The sequence below is a fragment of the Schistocerca americana genome, chromosome 1 (genome assembly GCF_021461395.2).
Source record: "Schistocerca americana isolate TAMUIC-IGC-003095 chromosome 1, iqSchAmer2.1, whole genome shotgun sequence".
NCBI classification, from domain to species: Eukaryota; Metazoa; Arthropoda; class Insecta; order Orthoptera; family Acrididae; genus Schistocerca; species Schistocerca americana.
Window position 1 is genome coordinate 25,525,466 of NC_060119.1, and position 25,324 is coordinate 25,550,789.

At 39.8% G+C, this 25,324-nt stretch overlaps 1 protein-coding gene across 3 annotated transcripts in view; it reads right to left on the reverse strand.

The window, feature by feature from the left end:
- Positions 1-7,319: 7,319 nt before the first annotated feature.
- LOC124546004 (tight junction protein ZO-1) overlaps positions 7,320-25,324 on the reverse strand; it is a 710,801-nt gene continuing 692,796 nt past the window's right edge. For all 3 annotated transcript variants that reach the window (XM_047124988.1, XM_047124979.1, XM_047124983.1), the window contains one exon: positions 7,320-7,450. In XM_047124988.1, the coding sequence (XP_046980944.1) occupies positions 7,447-7,450 (4 nt within the window). In that variant the 3' untranslated portion in view covers positions 7,320-7,446. The remainder of the gene's footprint in view (positions 7,451-25,324) is intronic.

The following is a 25,324-nucleotide window of genomic DNA, read 5'->3' on the forward strand; positions in this document are numbered from 1 at the left end:
TTCAAGTATTTTCAGAGAACAAACTGGACTAAAATGTCGAAAGTCACTAGAGAATTTTAATCAAATATTGTGCAATATAATATTTGCTAACTTCAGAGTGTATGCGAATTTCCTGTGCAACTTCACAATGGTGTTACATTCTTGCTTGTGAAGCTGTTAACTTTCCAGTATTTCTTAACCTTGAACCTTGCCTCACCTTCATTCTCCAAATCCCTGAACAAGCAAACTAACCTTACATTTGCAGAAAGAAGTGCAGTACATCATCTAAATACTGACCCCAACCTCATATCCTACCTGCAGACAAAGGTTCCACCACCATTGTTTTGAACTGCAAGGATTACCTGGCAGAAGGACTCCGCCAGCTGTCAGATGCTTCCACATACAAACCTTGCCACAGTGACCCCATTCCAGAAATCCAGTATGATTTGCAGTCACTCCTCAAATCCTTAGGTGGATTCTGGTAAGAGGTTGTGGAATGGGCCTCTCTGCTCACCCCTACCACTCCCTGCACTCCCACCTTCTACATGATTCCTAAGTCCATAAACCCAACCACCCTGGCCTCCTCATTGTGGCCAGTTACTGTGCCCCCACTGAGAGAATCTCTGCTCTCGTAGACCAACACCTTCAACCTATTACCTGGAACCTACTCTCCTATGTAAAAGATACTAACCAATTCCTCCACTGACTCTCCACAGTTCCTGTCCCTTCACAACACGGTGCCCTGCTCATCACTATTGAGGCCACCTCCCTTTACACTAACATCCCTTAATGGCCAAGGCAATACCACTACTGAACACTACCTTTACCAGTGCCCGACGGATTCCAAACCGACAACCTCCTTCCTAGTTGCCGTGACCAACTATATCCTCACCCACAATTACTTCTCCTACCTACAAACAAATCCGCAGTACGGCTATAGGCACCCACATTGCACCATCCTATGCTAACCTATTCATGGACCATCTAAGGGAATCCTTCCTAAACACCCAGAATCCTAAAACCCCTCACCTGGTTCAGATTCACTGATGACATCTTTGCGATCTGGATTGAGGGTGAGGACGCCCTATCCACATTCCTCCGGAACCTCAACAGCTCCTCCCCCATTTTCTTCACCTGGTCCTACTCAAAGTAACAAGCCACCTTCCTAGATGTTGACCTCCACCTCTGTCCATATCAATCCCGACTAACAACCAGCAATACCTCTATTTTGACAGCTGCCACCCATTCCACACCAAGAACCCTAGCCACCCATGGTCGTCACATTTGCACTTGATGGCCAGACCTTAATTATCTTCCCAACCTTGTATAAAAACAAATCTCCTGTGCCTTATCTCTCTAGTCTCCCATCACTGTCCAGCCACAGAGGAGCATTCCCCTTGTAACTCAGCACCACCCAGGACTTGAGCAACTGAATTACATTCTCTGCCAGGGTTTCGAATACCTCTTGTCATGCCTTGAAATGAGAAATGTCCTGCTCACTATCCTTCCCACCCCTCCCACAGTGGTATTCCATCGTCCACTGAACCTACACAATATACTTGTTCATCCCTACACAACTCCTGTTCCTAACCCCTTACCTTATGGCTCATACCCCTGTAGTAGACCTAGATGCAAGACCTGTCCCACACATCCTCCCACCACCACATACTCCAGTCTGATCACAAACATCACCTATCCCATCAAAGGCAGGGCTACCTGTGAAACCAGTGATGTGGTCTACAAACTAAGCTGTGGATCCTTCCCACCAACACCAGCTTTTCCGAATTGTGCAAGTGGGAACTTTGCCTGCAATACATGCTACATTCCTGTAACACTCCTGGCCTCGACTTTCATTAGTCACTGTCCTCACCCATCCAGCCCCTTCCCCTTCCACCACTGTACCGTCCCATTCCACCACTGCACCAAGTCTTTTTACTTCCCTCCTTTTCTGCTACACCCTCCAACCACCCCGCCTCTACCCTGCCCATTGTCTAACCTTCACTGTCCACCACCCCTACCCTACTACCCTCCCTCTCCCCACCCCTGCCTCATCCTTACCCCCACCCATCATGTGGTGCTGCGGCTCGCAGGGTGGTTTCAGTTGCCTAGACTGCAGTCGTGTGTGTGTGTGTGTGTGTGTGTGTGTGTGTGTGTGTGTGTGTGTGTGTGTGTGTGTGTGGTCTTGAAAGCTTTATTTGTGACAGTATTTTTGTTGTGGCTTTCTGTGACTCAGTATGTCTGCTGTATGGTGAATAGTAACTTTCCTTATCAATATTGGTACATTCCATCCTGGAGTTTCCTTTGTTTGTTATCTCATTACAGTATGCTGTGTAAAAAACTGTCACAGAAATGTTGTCATTAATAATTAACTATTTCTAGTTTAAGACACTTTTACATAGGGCCTTCCTATGAACCATGTACACACAATAAATAAACAAAATTCCTTCTTTCACAACCTGTCACTCATAAATTGTACTATGTTAGTTTCGTTGTTAATGAAGATTATCTGTTCATATTTGATCAGCCAGCCACAAGGTGTTCCTGTCATAGTTCAGTAATGCCTTGAACTTGTATATAACTATGTAGTGTGACTACAGTTGTCGTAACACCTGGTGTCGGGACTGTAATTCTAAAGTCCGATAATGTACTTAAAATGGGAGAGATCATACAGCAAAATATTTAACTTCTCTTTATTCGTGTTTATGTTATTGTGTCTGGCTATCCCCATTCTTATCCATTTGTGTGACATATCCAACTTTCAGTGAATAAAAGTTGCCAAGACTACAAGAAGCACTGTGGCCCGTACGGATTAACTATGGAATATTCAAGTACTGAAGATAAAGAAATTGAAAATATACAAGGTGATATTCACAAATCATTTACTTCTGTTTTGATTATGACCAAATTAAGACAGGAAAAAACTTCCTATTTACAAATGTCAACACACACACGCACGCACGCGCGCACACACACACACACACACACACACACACACACACACACACACACAGAGAGAGAGAGAGAGAGAGAGAGAGAGAGAGAGAGAGAGAGAGTTGTGCTTGTATGAATGTGTTTTTGTTTCTACTTTAGAAGAAGGGGTTTTGGCTGAAAGCTCACGTGTAGCAGCCTTTATTATTATTACTACTGCTGTGTAATTAAAACCCTCAAAAATGACAAAGCTAGTGGAGAAGATTGTATTACAGCTGAACTTCTGTAGTGGTCCTTGCCAAATATAGCAAATGAGCTAAATTTACTCCCTGAAGAAATCTAGAAAACAGAAAAAAATCACAGAGAAATGTGAAGTTGCTTTTAACATCCACCCCACAAAAAAGTGTGCCACAGAGGAATCTCTTTACTGCCAGTAGAAAATAAAGTATTTTCCAAGAATTTACACTCCTGGAAATTGAAATAAGAACACCGTGAATTCATTGTCCCAGGAAGGGGAAACTTTATTGACACATTCCTGGGGTCAGATACATCACATGATCACACTGACAGAACCACAGGCGCATAGACACAGGCAACAGAGCATGCACAATGTCGGCACTAGTACAGTGTATATCCACCTTTCGCAGCAATGCAGGCTGCTATTCTCCCATGGAGACGATCGTAGAGATGCTGGATGTAGTCCTGTGGAACGGCTTGCCATGCTGTTTCCACCTGTCGCCTCAGTTGGACCAGCGTTCGTGCTGGACGTGCAGACCGCGTGAGATGACGCTTCATCCAGTCCCAAACATGCTCAATGGGGGACAGATCCGGAGATCTTGCTGGCCAGGGTAGTTGACTTACACCTTCTAGAGCACGTTGGGTGGCACGGGATACATGCGGACGTGCATTGTCCTGTTGGAACAGCAAGTTCCCTTGCCGGTCTAGGAATGGTAGAACGATGGGTTCGATGACGGTTTGGATGTACCGTGCACTATTCAGTGTCCCCTCGACGGTCACCAGTGGTGTACGGCCAGTGTAGGAGATCGCTCCCCACACCATGATGCCGGGTGTTGGCCCTGTGTGCCTCGGTCGTATGCAGTCCTGATTGTGGCGCTCACCTGCACGGCGCCAAACACGCATACGACCATCATTGGCACCAAGGCAGAAGCGACTCTCATCGCTGAAGACGACACGTCTCCATTCGTCCCTCCATTCACGCCTGTCGCGACACCACTGGAGGCGGGCTGCACGATGTTGGGGCGTGAGCGGAAGACGGCCTAACGGTGTGCGGGACCGTAGCCCAGCTTCATGGAGACGGTTGCGAATGGTCCTCGCCGATACCCCAGGAGCAAGAGTGTCCCTAATTTGCTGGGAAGTGGCGGTGCGGTCCCCTACGGCACTGTGTAGGATCCTACGGTCTTGGCGTGCATCCGTGCGTCGCTGCGGTCCGGTCCCAGGTCGACGGGCACGTGCACCTTCTGCTGACCACTGGCGACAACATCAATGTACTGTGGAGACCTCACGCCCCACGTGTTGAGCAATTCGGCGGTACGTCCACCCGGCCTCCCGCATGCCCACTATACGCCCTCGCTCAAAGTCCGTCAACTGCACATACGGTTCACGTCCACGCTGTCGCGGCATGCTACCAGTGTTAAAGACTGCGATGGAGCTCCGTATGCCACGGCAAACTGGCTGGCACTGACGGCGGCGGTGCACGAATGCTGCGCAGCTAGCGCCATTCGACGGCCAACACCGCGGTTCCTGGTGTGTCCGCTGTGCCGTGCATGTGATCATTGCTTGTACAGCCCTCTCGCAGTGTCCGGAGCAAGTATGGTGGGTCTGACACACCGGTGTCAATGTGTTCTTTTTTCCATTTCCAGGAGTGTATTAAGCAGAATCGAAACAATATGAGACAGTCATTTAGGTGAATATCAAGATGAGATTAAATATTTGTTCTGAGCATGACCTTCCCTTCCTAAAACCAAGTCAGAAATTCACCACTGATTACTTAATTCAAAGGACATTGTAGTTATGTTTGTGGATTTCAAAAAGGCTTTTGTTTCAGTCGACAGAGAAGTTATAGATAAAATAATTCAAAAATTTAGCATGAAGTCTAAATAGGCAAACCTAATCTATGAAACACTTACAGATACAGTCTGAAAAGTAAAATTTATGGGAGAAATTTCACAGCTTTTCAATATAAAAACAGATGCACAGCAAAGTGATGGCTTATCCCAAATTCTTTTTAAATAGTATGTTAGACAAAACAGTGAGAATTTGGAACAAAAAACTTATTGAATTCAACATCTCACCTTCAGGAAGAGGAAAGAAAAAAGATTGTAGCAAAATCATCTATAAATGCAATTTCACTTTCCGAAAATGTGGCATCTGCTACTGCACAAATAAGTCTCCTGGAAGAAACAGCCAGCAGAACTGGCTTAAGAATTTCTGCAGAAAAAACAAAACTTGTAACAAACTTAAGGAGGCTCCAGAATTACTGAAATCAAATATTAGACAAATAGAGTGTGTAAAAAAATTCAAATATCAGAAAATGCTTTGGGAAAATCTGCAACAGAGGAAAGGCTGCATAAAACAGGGAGAGCATAGGGCATCACCAAAGACCTTTACAGTAAAAAGTGCCTATCCAAAAATGCAAAAATAAGGCAATACAGCACAGTAGTGAAGCCAGAATGCCTAAATGCAAGCAAATGTCTGGTGCTAAGCTATAATTTAGATAAATTAGACGTACTATAAAGGTGACTTATAAGGAAACACAGCATAGGGTTGGAAATTACAAAGGAATGTTGAAATATACCAAAATATAAAAAATATTTCAAGCACAATGAGAAAAAGAGGACTCATGTTATTTGGAAATTTATTTTGATTGCGAGACAGTACATTAACCAAATGGTTTTCAAATATTTGTGGGGTAAAAAGTCCACAAGAAGCTGGGTTAATGCTTAATGAAGGTTTTACAAAGAAACAATATAAAAACACAGAAGATATTAACAACAGAGAAGCCCTTCAGGAAAATGTAATGAATCCAAGGCAGGGTAGCTAAAAAGACTGGTTCAAAATAGTCTGAAGACAGAAAGAAGAAACACAGTGAACAGATGAAAACATACTGGCAGAAGAGAAAAGACAAAGAATTGAAATTGGAATGTGGTCCTTAGATGGCCTATATACAATTAAAAATAAAAATAAAAAATTTGTATAACTTCATTACCTTCATCGAAGCAGAGCATACACGTTCACCACATCAGCTAACTGCATCAGAGCGTAAGGAAATTTATTAGGAAATTTATTGTGCATTGCAGCCATAATTTTGTGCTTGGCTTGCCAGCATCTTAGTTTCCTTTCAGTTTATTGTAGTCCTTATAAATAAACCATTCTAGGCATTTTTTCTTTTCTTCCTATTCCACTAAAGCTTGGCACAATTCATATCCAGTTTTAGATTTACTCCATTTAATTCACTACCCTCTAATATAACCACCTTCATTCTTCTTTAAAATTCATGTTCACTTCTATAGAGCAATACCTTTTTTAAATGCCTGCTAATTGTTCCACACTCCATGTTAAACCTATTTATAATAGTTAACTGAATGTATCAAATAAATCAATATATACATACACATATTTCTTTGACTTTATTTTAGCTACTTCGATAGAAAAATCAGGTTTTGTTTTCAATATTTATATTCAATACACTGTGCTAACATTTGGTAAACTACACATTTTCGTTATTATACACAGGAAAATAATATTTGTGACTGGGTGCCAATACAAGGCATATGGCATGAAAAATCAATGACTTTTTTTAATTAGGATAATTTATAGTTATATACACTTAAATTCAACTACAGAGATAATATGGAAAGGAGATGAGGCAGTTTAGTTACATACAAGAATTATATGATATGTAATTGCAAAATTTAACAAAAAATTAATGAAAGACTTTCCTCTGCACTTGCGTTTGCTAGCACAATATATAAATCCTGCTGGATTCAGCCTCATCCCCAATGGTAACATTGCATAAAATAATAGACATAAATGTAAAAAACTGAGGTGTTGCAACTGACCCCACTGAAGCATAGCTTTTTATGGCTTGACTCAGTACTGGGATTTTTCTTCCTGAAATCTGACTGTTGCATGTAGGTATCCCGTAAGAACAAAACAAAGAATTTCATGTGCATTTTCTCTAACATAGTCATTGTATCATCATAGTCACTATCTAACTCATTTTTGAATTTCCATTCAGTCACTAAACAAACACTTTGTAACTCTGCTATATTCTAGAAATGGTCTACAAGAACAGACACACTGTTGGGTCCTATGTGTTTTGCAGTGTTGTTACTGTCCAGTGCAACACTCTGCCAGTCTTTGGGTTGACACGAATGCTCTCCAGATTCACCTGATTTAAGAGCAAAACTCCACGGGTCTGACGGGTCAGACGATGCCCAGTGGGGAAGGCGAAGTTCGACAGGGACTTGGAACTTCAGACCGTGAGGCCCACACATTACTAGTGGACTTAGTAAAGCTTCACCTGAAACAATAAAAAACATGTACAAATGGCAAATTTACTAAACTAAGAACATAGTTTTACTGAAATGATTTGAATTTTTTTGGTCAGAAAAGGGAGAAAGAGACACTGCATTATTTAGTTCACAAAAATAGTGGCACTGCAGCTATGTTTCCTATGTACTAAAACTGTTTTTGTATTGCCATATTTTAAATTGTTAAATTATTAGTCACATTTTTGATTAACATTTGTTTTCTCCACTTAGTAACATCATAAGGAACTGACATTAATTTTATTTTTTTTTATTTTTTTTTCAGTGGAGCCCCCTGCTTCAAAGACTGTATAAAGTGAGATGGTTTTAAAGAATGCAGAAAGATCACCTACAAAGTGCATTGAATATATCAACATAGAAAATGTTAAACAATTTCCTATACATATTTCTTCACTCAAGCATGGGGCATACCTTGGGCATCTGGGTTCTAATAAACTTGTAGACATCAAATTGATGCACTTTCCTTCAGTTTACCAAGTTACTGTTATCAAAACAGTTGTAACAACTATACCCATCAATTTCATCTACAGCACTTTTATTATACACAAATCAAAAACAGCTAATAAAATTAATTTTTATTTATTTACTTGTGCTTCGGCCATTCTGCACAGTACTGTACTACTCATCAAATATGTCACAGGAATATTTATACTTCCACAATACTAGTCATCAAAGTTTGGGGCTTTAGGCTTGCTCTTGGTCCTTGTTGGCACTACTATCTTTTCTAAGGAGGAGCCCTGTCAACACAGCACATTTCTATTCCTATCCCTGCGTAATCAGAGTATGATTTCATCACTGATGGGATGTGACACCCAACATACTTTTAGTTTGTAACAGAGCAAGATAAAACCAGCCTCCTTGTCCTTGTAGCCTACCACCCCTGACATCAACATAAAATTTGTTTTCCTTTTGTGGTGTAGTTCTATGAAAGGCATATATATGACATTTGCAGAAATTAGCTATGTTCTTATTCAAGCAGGAATTTGTAAAGTTCTACTGCTCACTGTGTCATCTGCCTGTTACAGATTACTACAATCTAGTTAACTTGACTGGAAGTAATTTTTATAAAGAGATATCCATAATCCAAGATTCATAAGGAACACATAGGGTTCAGTTTTTTAGTGAGCAAATACCAGTTTGTTTACAAATTGATATACTTCATCTTAAAGCCCTCATTCCCTTCTTCTCCATAAGCATCTTTTGTGAAAATCATACTATTTCCAAATAATGTATGGAAAATTCTAGTTGAGAATTACAAAATATTTAGGAATAAAGGAGAGAAATCACTGAAAGGCGGAAGCTCCGTGTTGTCAATAGGTACACAAACAAAAGGTACAGAGCTTTGGTAGCTTTCAGAATAAATTTCCTGTTTCAAGCTTGTAGGAAAAACATGCACACAAACACATGTTCACTCACATGCACATGCCTGTCTCCCTACATTGTGCTCAGTCAACTGCCAGTTCTTTCCTGTCCCACAGTGAGTGTACTGGGGTGAGGTGGGGATGCATGGTGGGGTGGGGTGAGGGATGGAGAGAGGAAGGAGGCAGAGAGGGGGTTGGGGGAAAGCATGTAGCAGCTCATGGGAGAGTGGGGAGCCATCTGTGGGCTGGCTAGGGGTACAGAGAGAGGGGGCAGGTGGCAGATGGCTGGGCACACGATTTCACGGTGGGTGGAGGGTGGAGGGTGAGGGGTAGAGAGTTACCTTATGTTTAGGCCAGGGAGGTTATGGGAGTGAAGGATATGCTGTAAGGATAGCTCCCATCGATGCAGCTCAAAAACGTTGGTGGTGGTGGGGAGGATCCAGGTGGCAAAGGTTATGAAACAGCATTTAAAACATTGCACGTTGGGATCTGCTCCATGTTGTAGCACTGGGTGGTCCACCTTATTTTTGGCAACACACACCTGATCCTCACGTCCATCCCAAGAACTAACCACAAAGAAGTGCAACCTGCCTGGCTTTGATTATCTATCATCATGCCCTGAAATGAGGGACAGCCTACCCAACACATTTCCATCCCCTCTCAAAGTAGTGTTCTGCTGTCTATACAAACTTCAAAACATCCTATTCCATCTCTATGCCACTCTCACCCCTAACCCCCTGCTACAGGGATCACACCCTTGTGGAAGGCCCAGATGTAAGACATGCCCAATCCACCAACCCAGCACCACCTACTCCAGTTCCGTCACAGGCTTATCCTACCCCATCAGAGGCTGAGCCACCTGTGAAAGCAGCCATGTTATATACCAGCTCTGCTGCTACCAATGCACAGTGTTTTACATTGGTGTGACAACCAACCAGCTGTTAACTAGAATGAATGGCCACCACCAAACTGTGTGTGTGTGTGTGTGTGTGTGTGTGTGTGTGTGTGTGTGTGTACACACACACCATCCCTGTCCCGGTACCCCTGCCCAATTCATGTCAACTAGTTGTGTGCTGCTATCTCACCCCCTAATCTGTGAAATTGTGTGCCCAGCTGTCTGCCACCTGCCTCCTCTACCTACACAGCTAGCTAGCCCACAGATGGCTCCTCAGTCTCCCATGAGCTGCTAGATGCTTCCCCCCAATCCCCTCCCTGCCTCCTGACACTCTTCGTCCCTCACCCCACCCCACCCTGCATCCCTACCTCACCCCAGTACACTCAACTTGGGCCAGGAATGAGCTGGCAGTCAACTAAGCACAATGTAGGGAGACCGGCATGTGCATGTGTTTGTGTGCAGGTATTTCCTACGAGTTTGAAAATGGAAATTTATCCCAAAAGCTAGTAAAGCTCTGTACCTTTTTGTTTGTGTACCAATTGAGACACAGTGCTTCTGCCTTTCGGTGAGTTGTCTCCTTTATTCCTGAATAATTCTATTTAAAAAATTATTCCTAATCAAAGTTATGTTTCCGAATATCTGAATATTAAGTAATGGTTATTTTGAAAATCCAGTACCACAGTTTTGTTGCTCAGATTTTTCTCATCCCAAAAATGTCTACTTCCATTAGCAAAATTTGTTTGACCATCAGATCATCTGATTTTGCTCTCTTCTCTGTTATAAATCAAAATATAACAACTAATTTTGATTATTATTCTTATGTGTGTCAGGAAGTAGTTATTAAGAACAGTACTTCCCTCATTTCATGCCTAACAGCTACATTATTGATACCTCTATGTTGTTTGCCTTCATCAGTCAATCCTCAATCAGTTAACAAAAAGTATACGGTGAAGTAGCAACAATGTGTACTTAGTCTGTTGGTATCAAACATTATATTACCGTCACGTATTTATGAGACAGTGAGTAAGCGGGATATATATGTGTATCATTCTCATGCAACACTGACCTAATCTGCTACCAATGAAATGTAGGACACTTTATTAATGACAATAGCTTACTGAACTGGTTTAAAAATTGAGACTCCTGACAGTTAAATCTGCTCATCATAGAAGTGAAACTGTGTTTCAGTAAATGTGAAGCAATTGATGCAGTGTAAACAGGGAGTTCACTAGAAACGGTGATGTAGTGTAAAAAGGAAGGTCACTACAGGCAGTGATGCAGTGTAGTGTACATTCTTTAACCAATGTCAATCTAGCTCACTAACAGCAGGAGTGTGATTCAAGGCAATAGATTATGAGACCATCAAACGCAAAACACAAGATCGGATAATTTACAAGATGCCTTCAAATTCAATGTTTCTTCTGTACACATGCATCGTTTCAAACAGTTCTGACAGATGACAGTGCCGTAGTGAAGCATCCAAATGACGTCTATGCAAAGTGACGTCTATGCAAAGCACTCTTACAAGCACTGTGTTGTAACTGAACCTCCGTTGCAGGAAAAAAAAAAAAAAAAACTGTGGCGAACACCTGTAAACATTTGTGTGCAGTGTATGGTAATGATGCAGTCGGGTGATGGACAAAGAAAGAAGTTATTGTGTCAGGAAGCACAGAAACTGAGGTCCATGGTTGGTCACGTTCCAGACGTCCTGCCACAGCCATTGCCCCTGACATGATGAATCACACAGATGCATCACAACTTGAAATTTGGGTCTACAGCTATCGATGAGCATTAGAAGTGCATGTGCAATGACTGAGGCACTGGGATATTCAAAGACACTTGCCCATGATGGCTTCACGAATGCTCACAACATACCACAAGTTTCAATGAAAATGCATTTCACATCGACAAATGGAGCAGTTTGAGGCCTGCAGAGAGGCCTTCCTGTCACTGATTGTTACAGGTATGCATCACTTTGAGCTCAAAACAAAATGGCAGTCACTGGAGTGGCACCACTCAGAATCACTAAAAAAGGAGAAATTCAAAGCAGCTCCCTCTGTTGACAAAGTCACGATGACAGTCTTTCAGCACAGTGGTGGGTTCAATCTCACAGGTGTGTTGCCAAAGGGGTCAACCATTAATTGAGAAGCATACGTGAAGACCTATTATAGTTACTTAACGTTTCCACTTTGTTATGTGGCAGAGTATACTGTCTAAATTATCTAAGTAAGTTTTTTCATCTGTTAGGGAAATGGTAAATACACACTAACGTAAGTTTCATGACATCAGATATGATTCCAGTGATTTCAAAGTGTTGCTCTACACATACCCAACTAAGATCTAGTGCTCCAAACTCATTTCAATTGAAACAAAGATAACAGTAGCACTATTACCGTACAAAACTTTTTCCATGTTTATAACCTTTTGGTACATACTATTCTATTTGTCCTGGTTTACGCCAATGTTCAGATAAACACAGGAAAGAATACTTATTTTGTGGCAATGACTGCTCCAGTATTTCAACTTTACTTTCAAGACCCTGGTTGTTTAGAAATAAGATGTTACTGTGACTTAACTGTGAGTTATCTGGCTGATTTACCACATTTTTATTTCCTTCTTGGCTTGAAACCATAAAAAATCATCATTGAATGACACAGACGTATTTTGCCTTTGGCTCCTCCTTAGGCTGTGCTGTACTACTGCTCCAGTTGTTGTTATTTCTGTCACTGCTACTGTTGCTGTTGCTGCTGCTGCTGCTTCTGATGATAATGTTGCTGCTGTTTCACTCATTCCTGGCGTTTGCTCTTCCACAACTACTGTGCTGTTCTGTGAGTTGCTTGCATTTGGGATGTTCACTTGCATTAACAAAATTTCACATTTGTCTTGGAGGTGTGTAGCTTCACTGCCAGCAGATTTACCATTTGAGTCTCCAGGTAACACACACTTCTTGTCCATGAGAGGTTCGATTCCTGTATCATCACACTGCACATTTCAGATTTTATTTACTACATCTAAAATTTTTGTTGCTATGTTTCTCCCAAGTTTACTTTGATGAAAACCATGTGCTGTGTGGAATCTTTTCCCCAAATTGCTTATGTTCACAATTGTTACATTTACAAACTGCCTGTGAATATTTTGGATCTCTGTACTCGCACTTTCAATTTCTTTGTTTATGCAGGACCCTTACCTCAATTTGTAATGATGTGTCACTGAAAAAACAATAACATTTGTTCCTCTCAGCTCATACAATTTTCTTTTTAATGAGATTAAGAGATTTTTTTTCCCCTCCATTCCTTGCAACATTGTTTCATACTGCCAGGCAGATGGAGAAGTCATTTTTGCTCAATGAGAAAATTATTTCCAGGCTCATTGGTGTAGCAGCACTGAATTTCGCTCCTGGCTTTATTATGAAATTGAAATTATGACTGCTAGCCTGCCAGAGTTAAGTGGCTATACTTCGCCCTTGGCTCTCTGCATATAATTCAATTTTACGTGTACTAGCTGTTGGGAGCTTACTGATTTTCTGCCTCCCTCTGCTGTGCGTGATGTCATGTTTGGCATTATTTATTTTGTCTTCTTTGTTAACATAGGTCAATAATGTCTTACGTGAACAGCTTATCAGTGGCAAATTTTTTGAGAGCACTTTCGCACTTAACTGCAGTTGAAGTATTCCATATTCTACCTCGCTCACAAAGTTGTTTTGTTTTCCATGTGGTGTACTCGAACTGTTAACAACACTATCACATTCTGTAATAGAAAGAGCTTGAAAGTGATTTTTGTGCACTACATTTATGTTCTCTTCACAGTTTGCTATACCCTGTATTATCTGTTTGTGTCTTTAGAACTTTATTTCCATCTAATCCTCCAACAAAGTCCAACTTCCATGCTGTGATTTTGTTGTGTTCAGTGCACTTTTATCTTCTTTAAGTTTCTTGATATCCATTTCCAATAAACTGATAATAAAATTGTAAACTTGACACACATTCTTAGAGCTTTGCTGTTTCATCTTTACAGATGTTTGGGCAGTGCATCCTTTACTACATTCATGTTGCAACATGAGATTATTACTGTATTAGTATTGTCTACACACTGAAATAAAAGTAGTGCTTTGCATGGTAACTTATAAGAGGAGATTGACCTACATACATTCATAAATAGTTCATCGCACAGTGATAGCATTATGGTCTGTTCTAAATACATATGCCACTAAAAAGTCATAAACATTACTATATTTTATAGAAACTCAGACTGCCAACTAACAGTCTTGCACAATAAATACATTTAGTTCCCTTCTGGGAAGAGCACATGTTGACCTTGTTACCAAGTTATGAGCATAAACATGATAAAAATCTACAATTGGAAATATTGCAATACTAGGTAATACACAAACATATGACAATTTAATTATTGTTCAAAACAATGAAAACAGAAGTAATTTGGTGACATTAAAGAGAGAAACAGTATGAGGAAGTTATGGACATCAAATTGTGTATATTATAAATGGAATGTTACCCACCAAAAGATTATTCTATAGTCTCCTCTCTTCTCTCTCATTATTCTCAATTCTCTCCTTCAAATGTGCAATACAATTTACCTTTTTCTGTTCATGTATTTAAATTTTTTCTCCTTTTTGCATACATTACACTTTCTTTCCATTTGTACCACTCTGAAGATTTGTCTTTACTCCCATTTTTATTTCGAGTTTTCTTTCTTGCTTGTTCAGACACACTGAATCACTATTTGTTGTTTAGTAAGCTGCTAATGTATTCAAATGGTATTAGGAAATTGCCCTTTTACTTGCCCAGACAATGACTGTGTGTCCTAGTGGCAGTCAGCAGGTAAGGGCGTCATAAGCAAAGAGATCAGTAATGGTATGATGAAGGAACTGCTCACAGTCATGCCAAAAAGATTATCCATGCACTCACCATCAGTATTTTGGAAAACGAAAAATAAGACGAGCGATACGGAAATAATGTGATATTATCATTATTTAGTTACGCTATTATAACAAAGATACTTAAAGAATTCTTTGAAATTAAATGGCAACACAGCAAATGTGAAGTTATTATTATCCATTCATTCATTCACAGGTGCTTTGTAAACCCCATCATGCAGGAAAAACTTCATGGACATGTAATGAGTGAAATTACACATTAAAAGGCAAAAGCAGCAACTACAGATGGGCTACATCTGTAAGGTAAACTGATAATAAATTATAAATGGTGCTATTCTACCCACACTCATAATGATGGGAATCAATTTATATATGTACATTAGTAGAAAAGACACAGGTCCTTCTCTTTTACTACTCTGCTGCCGCTTTATCAGATACTTCAGACTAAGCATCTAGTAACACAAACCACTACCTGCTGCCAGTATATGGAGAACCCTAACTCTGTCAATACAATTTCGGAGGTTGAACAGTGATATTTTTTGAGTATTTCATACGAGCGAGGGACCTGTTGTCCACGATGGACCATTACAGACTAATTGCATTTACTTTCATTTCTTCCCCAGTTTTTCTTCGTATCTGTACAGCACAACAGCACAAATGTCAAATTTTTGGTTAGGTCTGTTTAGTCTGCTGGTTTGGAAGCAAACTTGTTCCATTCACTCATAATACTGTTGACAAGAGTAATGCTCACTTTACTCTGTCATAAAACTCATAATCAGTAATGCTCGGTTGTATCTCGGGCACATTTTTCCAGTACTCTCAGTTGTACATTATCAGTTATACGTAACAGTAAGTATCAGTTTACTGGCAAAGAGTTGGCCGACATGTACTTCGTGTTTTGTATCACTGAATGAAAAGAAAGAGTGGCACAATAATGCAATGCTGAGCTGTACTTTTACATGTAAGGCCTGACGCATTACTCTCTGTTTTGCATTGTACATTTTAGTGATTGCATAATACCGGCTTTTTCATGTTGTGTGCCTATTTTCATGGAAGCAAAGATAAACAAGTAACAAAACGAATGAATCATAATTACATTGTTTCCCAGGAACAATCCATCATAGTCCACAGGTTTGTTGTACCAGAATACACTATAGGACAAGGTCCGAAATTGTGTCAGTGTAGTTGTAATACACTCTGTATGCTTGTAGAGGGGAGGTCTGTGAGGTTAATATGGGATTTACCCTCCCAGGCTGAAATATTCTGATAAATTGTAGAGAGCCTAAGGTCAAAAAAGTATTCTCTTACTTGATTTTTGAACATCTGGGAATGTTCAGTTTCCTGCCTGATGTCCACTGGAAACTTGTGATAGGGTCCAAGCAGGCTGTAATCTATCTATTGTTTGTGCTATTACCTAATTTCAACCGTCAGTCATTTTTGAGAACCTCAAGATCACTGCTACTTGTAGACAGCACTGATTCCAAGGCACTTCAAAATATTAGCTAATAACACAGACAATACATATATTACAGCCTTCATGGACCATATTTTCATTCTTAAAACATATGTAGGTTGTGGACCCCAACCAAGAACAAAATTCTACGCAAAGTACACTGATGAGCCAATACATTACAACCACTGGCCACCACAATGTCGTAAGCTGCCCGGTGGCACTGAGGGCACCTGACGTGGTAAGAAAAGTATACGAGTGCAGCAGGGATGAATAGTGAATCATTCTAGAAATGATAAGTAGTGCAAATATGGAAGTTTGCCGACTTAAATGACTTTGACAAATGCCAGATTGTTGTGCCTCAGTGCCGGCATCTTGGAAATGGCGAAGCTGGTTAGCTGTTTGTGTGCTACTGTCACGAGTGTCTACGGAAAGTCGTCAAAGAGTGCTGAAACCGTGAGTAGCTGACAAGGAGCTGGCCATCCGTACCTCATCACAGAACACAGGGATCAGAGGCTTGCCCACTCTCTAGAGCTGGGTAGGTGATGACCTGTGGTGGATCTGACAATAGATTACAGAGCCGGTGCAGACACAAGTGTTTCGGATTATACCGTTGGAATGTGGTGCTCTGCAGCAGAGGACTCCTAACCTGCTCTCGTGCTGACCAATCGACACTGTCAGTTATGATTACAGTGGGCACAGGACCATCAATATTGGACCATGTATTGGTGGAATCGTATCACCCAGTTGGATGAATCCCACTTATTGTTAAACCAGGTTTACGGTTGTGTACGGATATACTGTCATACAGGCAAAAGGCTGCTCAAAACAAACAGCATGCCACGAATGCGTGCCAGTGGGGGCAGTAATATGTTATGGGAATATTCACCTGGGCTTTCGTGGAACCTGCGGTAGTAATCAAAGACACCAAGCTGTGGAATACGTGAACATTATAAGGACCATCTGTAACTCCTTATGCTTGACATCTTCCTCAAATGAAGCCCACACCCACCACAGTAGTTTAAGCATAGATGACAACTAGCATCACATATGAAGACCATCCATAAATTACTGTAAATGTGTGGCCTGAGCATAGGCAACTGGTGCCACAAACCTCTGGAGACCCATCGAGCACTTGTTGAATCCGTGGAAAGGACTCACTGGCGAATTGCTTGCAAGTAGAAGGTTACAATGTTTTGGCTCATCAGTGTATGCTTGCAATCCTATATGCAGATCAACACAGTGAGAGATACTTCTCAGTGTGAGGCAGGTAGAACTGAACTTTTTTGGCTAACTTGTCATTATGCTGGTGTCACCTATGTTTATTACTGGATACCCAAGAACATTGTACAGTGAGCCTCATCTCTACTTTTGGTACCTGGAGGCATTTTTATTTGTTTGGAATTTGAACAACATTACTTTCTGCAAGATTAATGATTAACCTGTTTGATGTGAACCATGTGTCAGTCTGTTCCATTATTCCCTTCATTGAGTCTGGTACAGATGTGTTTGGGCCCTTTATCAGTGTCATTGTGTCAATAGCAAATTTTGCTGTTCTTGAAGAGTTTACAATCTTCTTGTCGAATAATTACAAATGTGACTTGAGGGGATGGTGGTACTGGTGGTAATGTATGCAATGTCTGTCTGAGATATTCTAATGGGTCTTGCTTGATGGACTACTTTTTGTCCTTGCATTTTTGGTACTGTTAGTTAGAGTTAGCTGAATTTAGTAGCTTATAATTTGAATCTAGTAACCTATGATTAGATCTGAATATCACTTGTCTAGCTGTTAAAGTCCATTTGCCTGACTGAGTTTATTCATTTTTCAATTACATGTTCAGCCTCATATCCCCCATGAACCAGATATCTTGCCACTATAAGGTGACTTTGTGCTTCAACCATAGTTGCAATCACAATGGATGGGTATTTGTGGAGTGGCCTGACAAACATGTGAATTCTGAAGAGGGGCAGCAGCCTTTTCAGTACAGCAATGACTGATCTGGGAACATCAGTCAATGTGGCCTTCCTGTGCCGGTACTGTGAATGGCTGAAAGTGAAAGGAAACTATACTCCTTACATTTTCGGAGGACATACAGCTCTGCTATATGGTTAAATGGCATCCTCTTGGGCAAAATATTCTGAAGGTTAAAGTGGTGCCCAGTGGCATCTTTGGGCAGTGACTACTCAGGATGATGATGCCATCAAGAAAACAAAACTGGGATTCTACAGTTGGAATGTGGAATCGTGAATACTTTAATTGGGCAGGCAGGTCAGAAAATTTAAAAAAGGAAAATGGATAGGTTGAAGTTACACATAGTGGGCAGTAGTGAAGTTCAGTGGCAGGAGGGACTGAACTTCCAGTCAGGTGAGTGCAGTACAAAATCAAACAGGGTAATGGAGGAGTAGATATAACAGTGAATAAGAAAATAAGAATGTAGGTATTATGAAGAGGAAAGTGAATTCATTATTGTAGCCAAGATAAAAATGAAGCCCACACCCACCACAATAGTTTAAGCATAGATGACAACTAGCATCACATATTAAGAGATTGAAAGAATGTATGATGAGATAAAAGAAATTATTCATATACTTAAGGGAGACAAAAATTTAACTGTGATGGGTGACTAGAAGCTGGTGATAGGGAAAGAAAGATGAAGAAAAATAGCAGGAGAACATGACTGTGAGAAAGGACTGAAAGAGGATGCCGCCTGGCAGAATTTTGCACAGAGTATAATTTAATCACTGCTAATAATTGGTTTGAGAATCATGAAACAATGTTGTACACATGGAACAGACTTGGAGACACTGGAAGGTTTCAGATCAGTTTTTAATGGTGACACAGACATTTCCAGGGCAGATGTGGATGATTATGACCACAATTTATTGGTTATGAAAACAGATTAAAACTAAAAAAATGCAAAAGGTAGGAAATTAAGAAGATGGGGCATAGATAAGTTCAAAGAACCAGAGGCTGTTTAGAGTTGCAAAGGGAGCATTAGCAACACCTGATTAGAATAGGGGAAAGGATTAGAGTAGAAGACAAACTAACACTTTCGAGAGATGAAATAGTGAAGATAGCACTGGATCAAATCTAAAGACATGGCCTAATAGAAAGCTTCAGATATCACAGGGGATATTGAATTTAATTGATGAAAGGAGTACATCTAAAAATGCAACAAATGAAGCAGGCAAAATGGAATACATACATCTAAAAATAGAGACGGACAGAAAGTGCAAAATACCAATGGCTATAATGCAAGACTACAGAAGCATGTATGGTAAGGGGAGGGGTAGAAACCACTTACAGGAAAATTAAAAGAAGCCTATGGAGAGAGAAGGGAAACAGCTATATAAATATCAAGAACTCAGATGGAAATCCAGTACTAAGCAAAGAAGGGGAAGCTGAAATGACTAAGGAATATATAGAGAGGCTATACAATGGGAATGAATTTTAAGGCAATATTACACTAACGAAAGAGGAAGTAGATGATGATGAGATGGAAGATATGATATTGCAATAAGAATTTGACAGCATTGAAAGACCTAGTCGAAACAAGGCCCCTCGAGTAGATGACATTTCCTTAGAACTATTGATATCCTTGAGAGAGCCAATCACAATGAAACTATTCCACCTGGTGTGCAACTTGTGTGAGACAGGTGAAATATTCTCAGACTTCAAAAGGAATATAGTGATTCTAGTTCCAAAGAAAACAGTTGTTGGTGAGTGTCAATAGTATCAAATCATTGGTTTAATAAGTCAAGATTGCTCACTACTGACACAAATTATTTACAAATTAATGGGAAAAAAATAGAACCTCAGGGAAGATCAGTTTGGTCTCCGGAGAAACGTAGGTATATGAGAGGCAATACTGACCCTTACAGAAAAGCAAACCTATATTTATAACATTTGTGGATTTAGAGAAAACTTATGATAATGTTGTCTGGACTATCTTCATTCAAATTTTGAAGGTCATAGGAATAAACTACAAGACCAAAAGGTTATTCACAACATAAATGAGACAGCAGTTATAAGAGTCGATGGGCATGAAAGGGAACCAATGAGTGAGGTGGTGTAACAAAGAAAACTGAAACTTAAACCACTTGCTATTTTTTTCCATTTGTATTTCAAATGGATCTGATTACACATCTGTGGGTACACTACATTTACTCAAAATTACATATATCCTATACATACAGTATTCTCATTCAGGTTTATTATTCAAGATTTTGCCTGTAATGTGTTGGTTCCATTAGTGTAATGAATTTTGTGATAGATAATATTAATTAAGTTATTAACAACAGAAAACTTTACTACTAAACAAGAGAGAAAATTTAGACTGAGCTAATCAGCAGAATCTGAAGCAGTGATGCCACACACTGGAAAGCACTATTCAACTCCTGGAATATGTTTTTATCTGCTGGAATCTAATTCACATAAAAGATGTATTTAATTAAAGTTTGGGGAAAGCCACAATACCAATTCAACACACAAGTTTATCCACATACTTTTGCATACCTATTTTTTATGGACTGGATGACATAGATTAAGCAGTTAAGCAGTTAAGCCACTAATTAAAATCTTCACAAAATTGATTATAAAGTATTATAAATTTAATTAAATATGGCTTCTGTATTTATAGTTATGGAATAGTCAATGTGAATGACTTATCTGGTATGATCTTTTGTATTTTTATAAACCTTTCTTCCTGAATTTAGGATGAATTTAATTTTAGACTTAACAAGATAGTGATCTGTATCTATTTTGGTTCCTTTCTGTACCTTAATATTTTGAATTGTCTTAAATTCTCTTCTAGAAATGGCTATGTGGTCAATTTGGAACTCTCCAAGGAGTTGATATGGTGCTTTCCAAGACTTCATCTTCTTGGGATGTTTCTTGAAGTGTGTAGTCATAATTTTGAGGTTGAAGATTTCACAGAGTTCCACAAGTCTTATTCCATTGTTGTATGTCCTCTTATGCACTGGTTATTCTCCAATGATGTTTTTGTATTTCTTCTCCTTGCCGAGCTGTGCATTAAAGCCGCTGAGCAGAATGTTGACATTTTCCTTTGGAATCTTCTGAATCATGTCTTCTAGTTCTTCCCAGAAAGTCTGTACTTCGTTCGGATTATTTATAGTGTCAATATTTATTGGAGCATGAGCATTCACTAGTGCATACATTTTGTTTTTACATTTGATTGTGAATTTAGAGAGCCTGTTGGACATAGAGCTGAAATTTGTTACAGACTCCGTTATATTTCTTCTAACAATAAAGGCTGTACCCAGTAGAGGGCATTTTCCAAAGATATACCCTGCTGGTTTTCCTTTATAAGCTCTGTAATTGCCCATTTCAAAAGAATTTTCATCAGTATAGTGAGTTTCTTGTAGTGCTGAAATTTGGATATTATGGTGTTCAAGTGCGTGAGTCAGTTCTGGATGGTTTCCTGTTTTGATCAGTGAGTTAATGTTCAGTGTTCCTTCTTGAATTTGAGTTTTTTTGGGTTCTTTCAATAAAACAAGAGCAGAAAGTGCAGGCTCCCCAGAATCCGAAATGCCTGCTTGTGACCTGAGGTCGAGAGATTTTACTCCCTGGGGTAATTTGTTTTCTTATCCACTCATAATCCATAAAATCTGTAACGTTGGAGTGGTGGAGCTTTCCGAAGATTGCTTGAGATACAGCTGGAGTGCTAGTACAGAGGGTTTGTGTTTGGTCCGCGAGAGCTGTTTTGTTTTGCTCAAGTCCGCTGGCAAGCCAGTGAGGACCCCACCTCCCCCATCCGCCACATGGGGACGTGCCATGTCAGAGTGTCACCTCTCTGCCTGTTATGACAGCGTAACATTTTCCCATATAATATGTGAGTTGACAAAAATTCACTGTCATTAACTATTATGATTGTAGACCTGTCATTTATTGGTGGTAAAGATGACACTTGTTACTGTAACCCTAACACTTCCTAACTGAATGATAAGCTCAATTATCATAATTACTTTCTACAAGTTCAGTTTATTGATGTAATTAGTATACCATCATGTAGCTCTTACATGACATTATACATTTTTTTGTTTGATATTTTTGCAAATTAATGTTTGTTTCATCTTTGATTTTCCTTATTCTACACTCACAGCATGTTGTTTGTTCACAGCACCACACTGAAATTTAACTTGTCAACTAGTATTCCCTCTGATTTCACCAATTATTGTACAACTGATTGTATGTTTTTCCTCTGTGGTTTTAGACTCTTACGACAACTGTGGGTACATTGGCCTGTGGTGTTGGTCACTTGTTAACAATCAGGAGTGCATGCGTAATTTATCTAAGCTTTTGAAAATAGTCACATTTTGACAATATAATGTATGGATAGATAAAAAAAATCTACTCACCAAGAAGTGGCAGGAGAACACACACACACACACACACACACACCACACACACACACACACACACACACACACACACACACACACAAAGGTTTAACTTATTCAAGCTGTCAGAGCCAGTGGCTCCAAAAGCTTGCATAAGTTAAACCTTGTGTGTGTGTGTGTGTGTGTGTGTGTGTGTGTGTGTGTGTGTGTGTGTGTGTGTGTGTGTTCTCCTACTGCCTCTTGTTGAGCGATTTTTTTTTTTTTTTTTTTTTTTTTTTTTTGATATGTCACATTTTACATTTTGCCATTGCTACATTTGGTTTATGAAAGTGTATTCTGTGAAAAATACACATTTTTAAACCAACAGATGTTAGAATTTTGTAAGTACTGTGTATGTTGTTGGTTTTAAGAGGTACAACCCTATTTTTTTGTTATGGCCTATGTATATTGCACATGGTTTCATCTATTCATTTAATTCTTCCATTTGATTATGATTGAAATAAATGAAACTGGCCATATAAATAAAATTTGCACAGCTGATTGGCAAATAAAAATGCTTTCCTAAAAAATTCCTCAAGTGTAGACTTGTACACCAGGTGAAGCATGGACAACAAGCAGTTCAGACAAGAAGAGAACAGAAGATTTCGAACTGTGCTGGGACAAAAGAATTCTGAAGATAATATGAGCAGATTATGTAACTAATGAGGAGGTACTGAAAAATAGTTTGTGGCACAACAGGACCAAATGAAGGAATCAGTTAAGAGAACACATTCTGAGACATCAAAGAATCAACAATTTATTTTTCAGAGAAGTGTGTAAAGTAAAAATTGTAGTGAGAGACAAAGAAATGAATACAGTAAGTAAGTCCAAATGAATGTAGGTTACCATAATTACTCAGAGATGAAGAGGCTTTAACAGGATAGAGTAGCAAGCAGAATTGCATCAATCTAGTCTTTGGACTGAAGATGACAACAACGACAACATTCAGCATCAGGTCACGAGTGATGAGGCTGATATAGACACTTCTTTTTTTTTCCCAAAATACTCACTGTGTTTCCCTTAGGCAGTATGCCCAGGCTAATTTGTGTAGGATTCTCATTTTATGCCTATGGTTGCTCCAGGCTGCTCTTGCATATTTCTTGTAATTAGATGTGCACACTACATACTTTCTTAACAAACTGTTGCCTCATCAGGAAAGAGGGAAGGAGAGGGAAAGACGAAAGGAAGTGGGTTTTAAGGGAGAGGGTAAGGAGTCATTCCAATCCCGGGAGCGGAAAGACTTACCTTAGGGGGAAAAAAGGACAGGTATACACTCGCGCACACACACACACACATATCCATCCACACATATACAGACACCTGTATATGTCAAAATACCAAGACTAGTGAACAGGGGTTAGCAAGAGTTTAATGAACTTATACCCATTTGTTGCCCGAACTGCTTATTGTGAGCCAAAAATATCTTTTTAGAATAGAAAGAGCTCAAAAAAATGGCTCTGAGCACTATGGGACTTAACTTCTGAGGTCATCAGTCCCCTAGAACTTAGAACTACTTAAACCTAACTAACCTAAGGATATCACACACATCTATGCCCAAGGCAGGATTCGAACCTGCGACCGTAGCGGTCGCGCGGTTCCAGACTGTAGTGCCTAGAACCGCTCGGCCACCCTGGCCAGCAATAGATAGAGTTACCACAAAATATAATACCATATGACATAAGCGAATGAAAATAAGCAGACTAATTTTCGTGTCAGATGAATACTCACTTCAGATACTGTCAAAGAGTAAAAATGCCAGCATTAAGTCTTTGAACAAGATCATGAATGTGGGCTTTCTACGACAGTTTACTATCTATCTGAACACCTAGAAATTTGACCTGTTCAGTTTCACTAATCATATGCTCATTCTGTGAAATTAAAACATCAGGTTTTGTTGAATTGTGTGTTAGAAACTGTAAAAACTGAGTCTTACTGTGATTTAGCGTTAGTTTATTTTCTACCAGCCATGAACTTGGGCCATGAACTGCACTATTTCAAACTGAGCCAATGCTGCACAAAACATCCTTTACTACCAAGCTAGTGTCATCAGCAAACAGAAATATTTTAGAGTTACCCGTAATACTAGAGGGGATATCATTTATATAAATAAGGAACAGGAGAGGCCCCAACACTGATCCCTGGGGCATCCCCCACTTGGCCGTACCCCACTCAGAACCCACATCACAGCCAGTACTGAGTACTTTAATCGTTCAGGAAACTTACCATTCCTAAAGGAAAAATTACAAATATAGCTAAATACAGGGCTAACATGTGCAGCGCAGCACTTAAAATATTCTGCTAGGCATTCCATCATATCGATGAGAATCCTTAGTTTTCAGTGATTTAATTATTGACTCAATTGCCCCTTTGTCTGGATCACAGAGGAGTATTTCAGACATCAATCTAGGAAAGGCATTTGCCAAGAGAGTTATATGATTCCCCGTAGAAACTAAAGTTTCATTCAATTCACCAGCTATGCTCAGAAAATGATTGTTAAATATTGTACATATATCTGATTTATCAGTAGCAGAGATATTTTTACTACGAACTGACTTTATATTGTCGACCTTGTGCTGCTGACCAGACACTTCATTCACAACTGACCATATGGATTTAATTTTATCCTATGAATTAGTTATTGTATTTGCATACCACATACTCTTTGCCTTCCTAATAACATTTTTAAGCACCTTACAGTACTGTTTGTAATGGGCTACTGTAGCTTGATTGTGACTACTTCTATCATTTTGATATAAATTCCGCTTTGTTCTACATGATATCCTTATCCCATTAGTCAGCCACCCAGGCTGCCCATCACTGCTAGACCCCATTTAGAATGTTCTAATG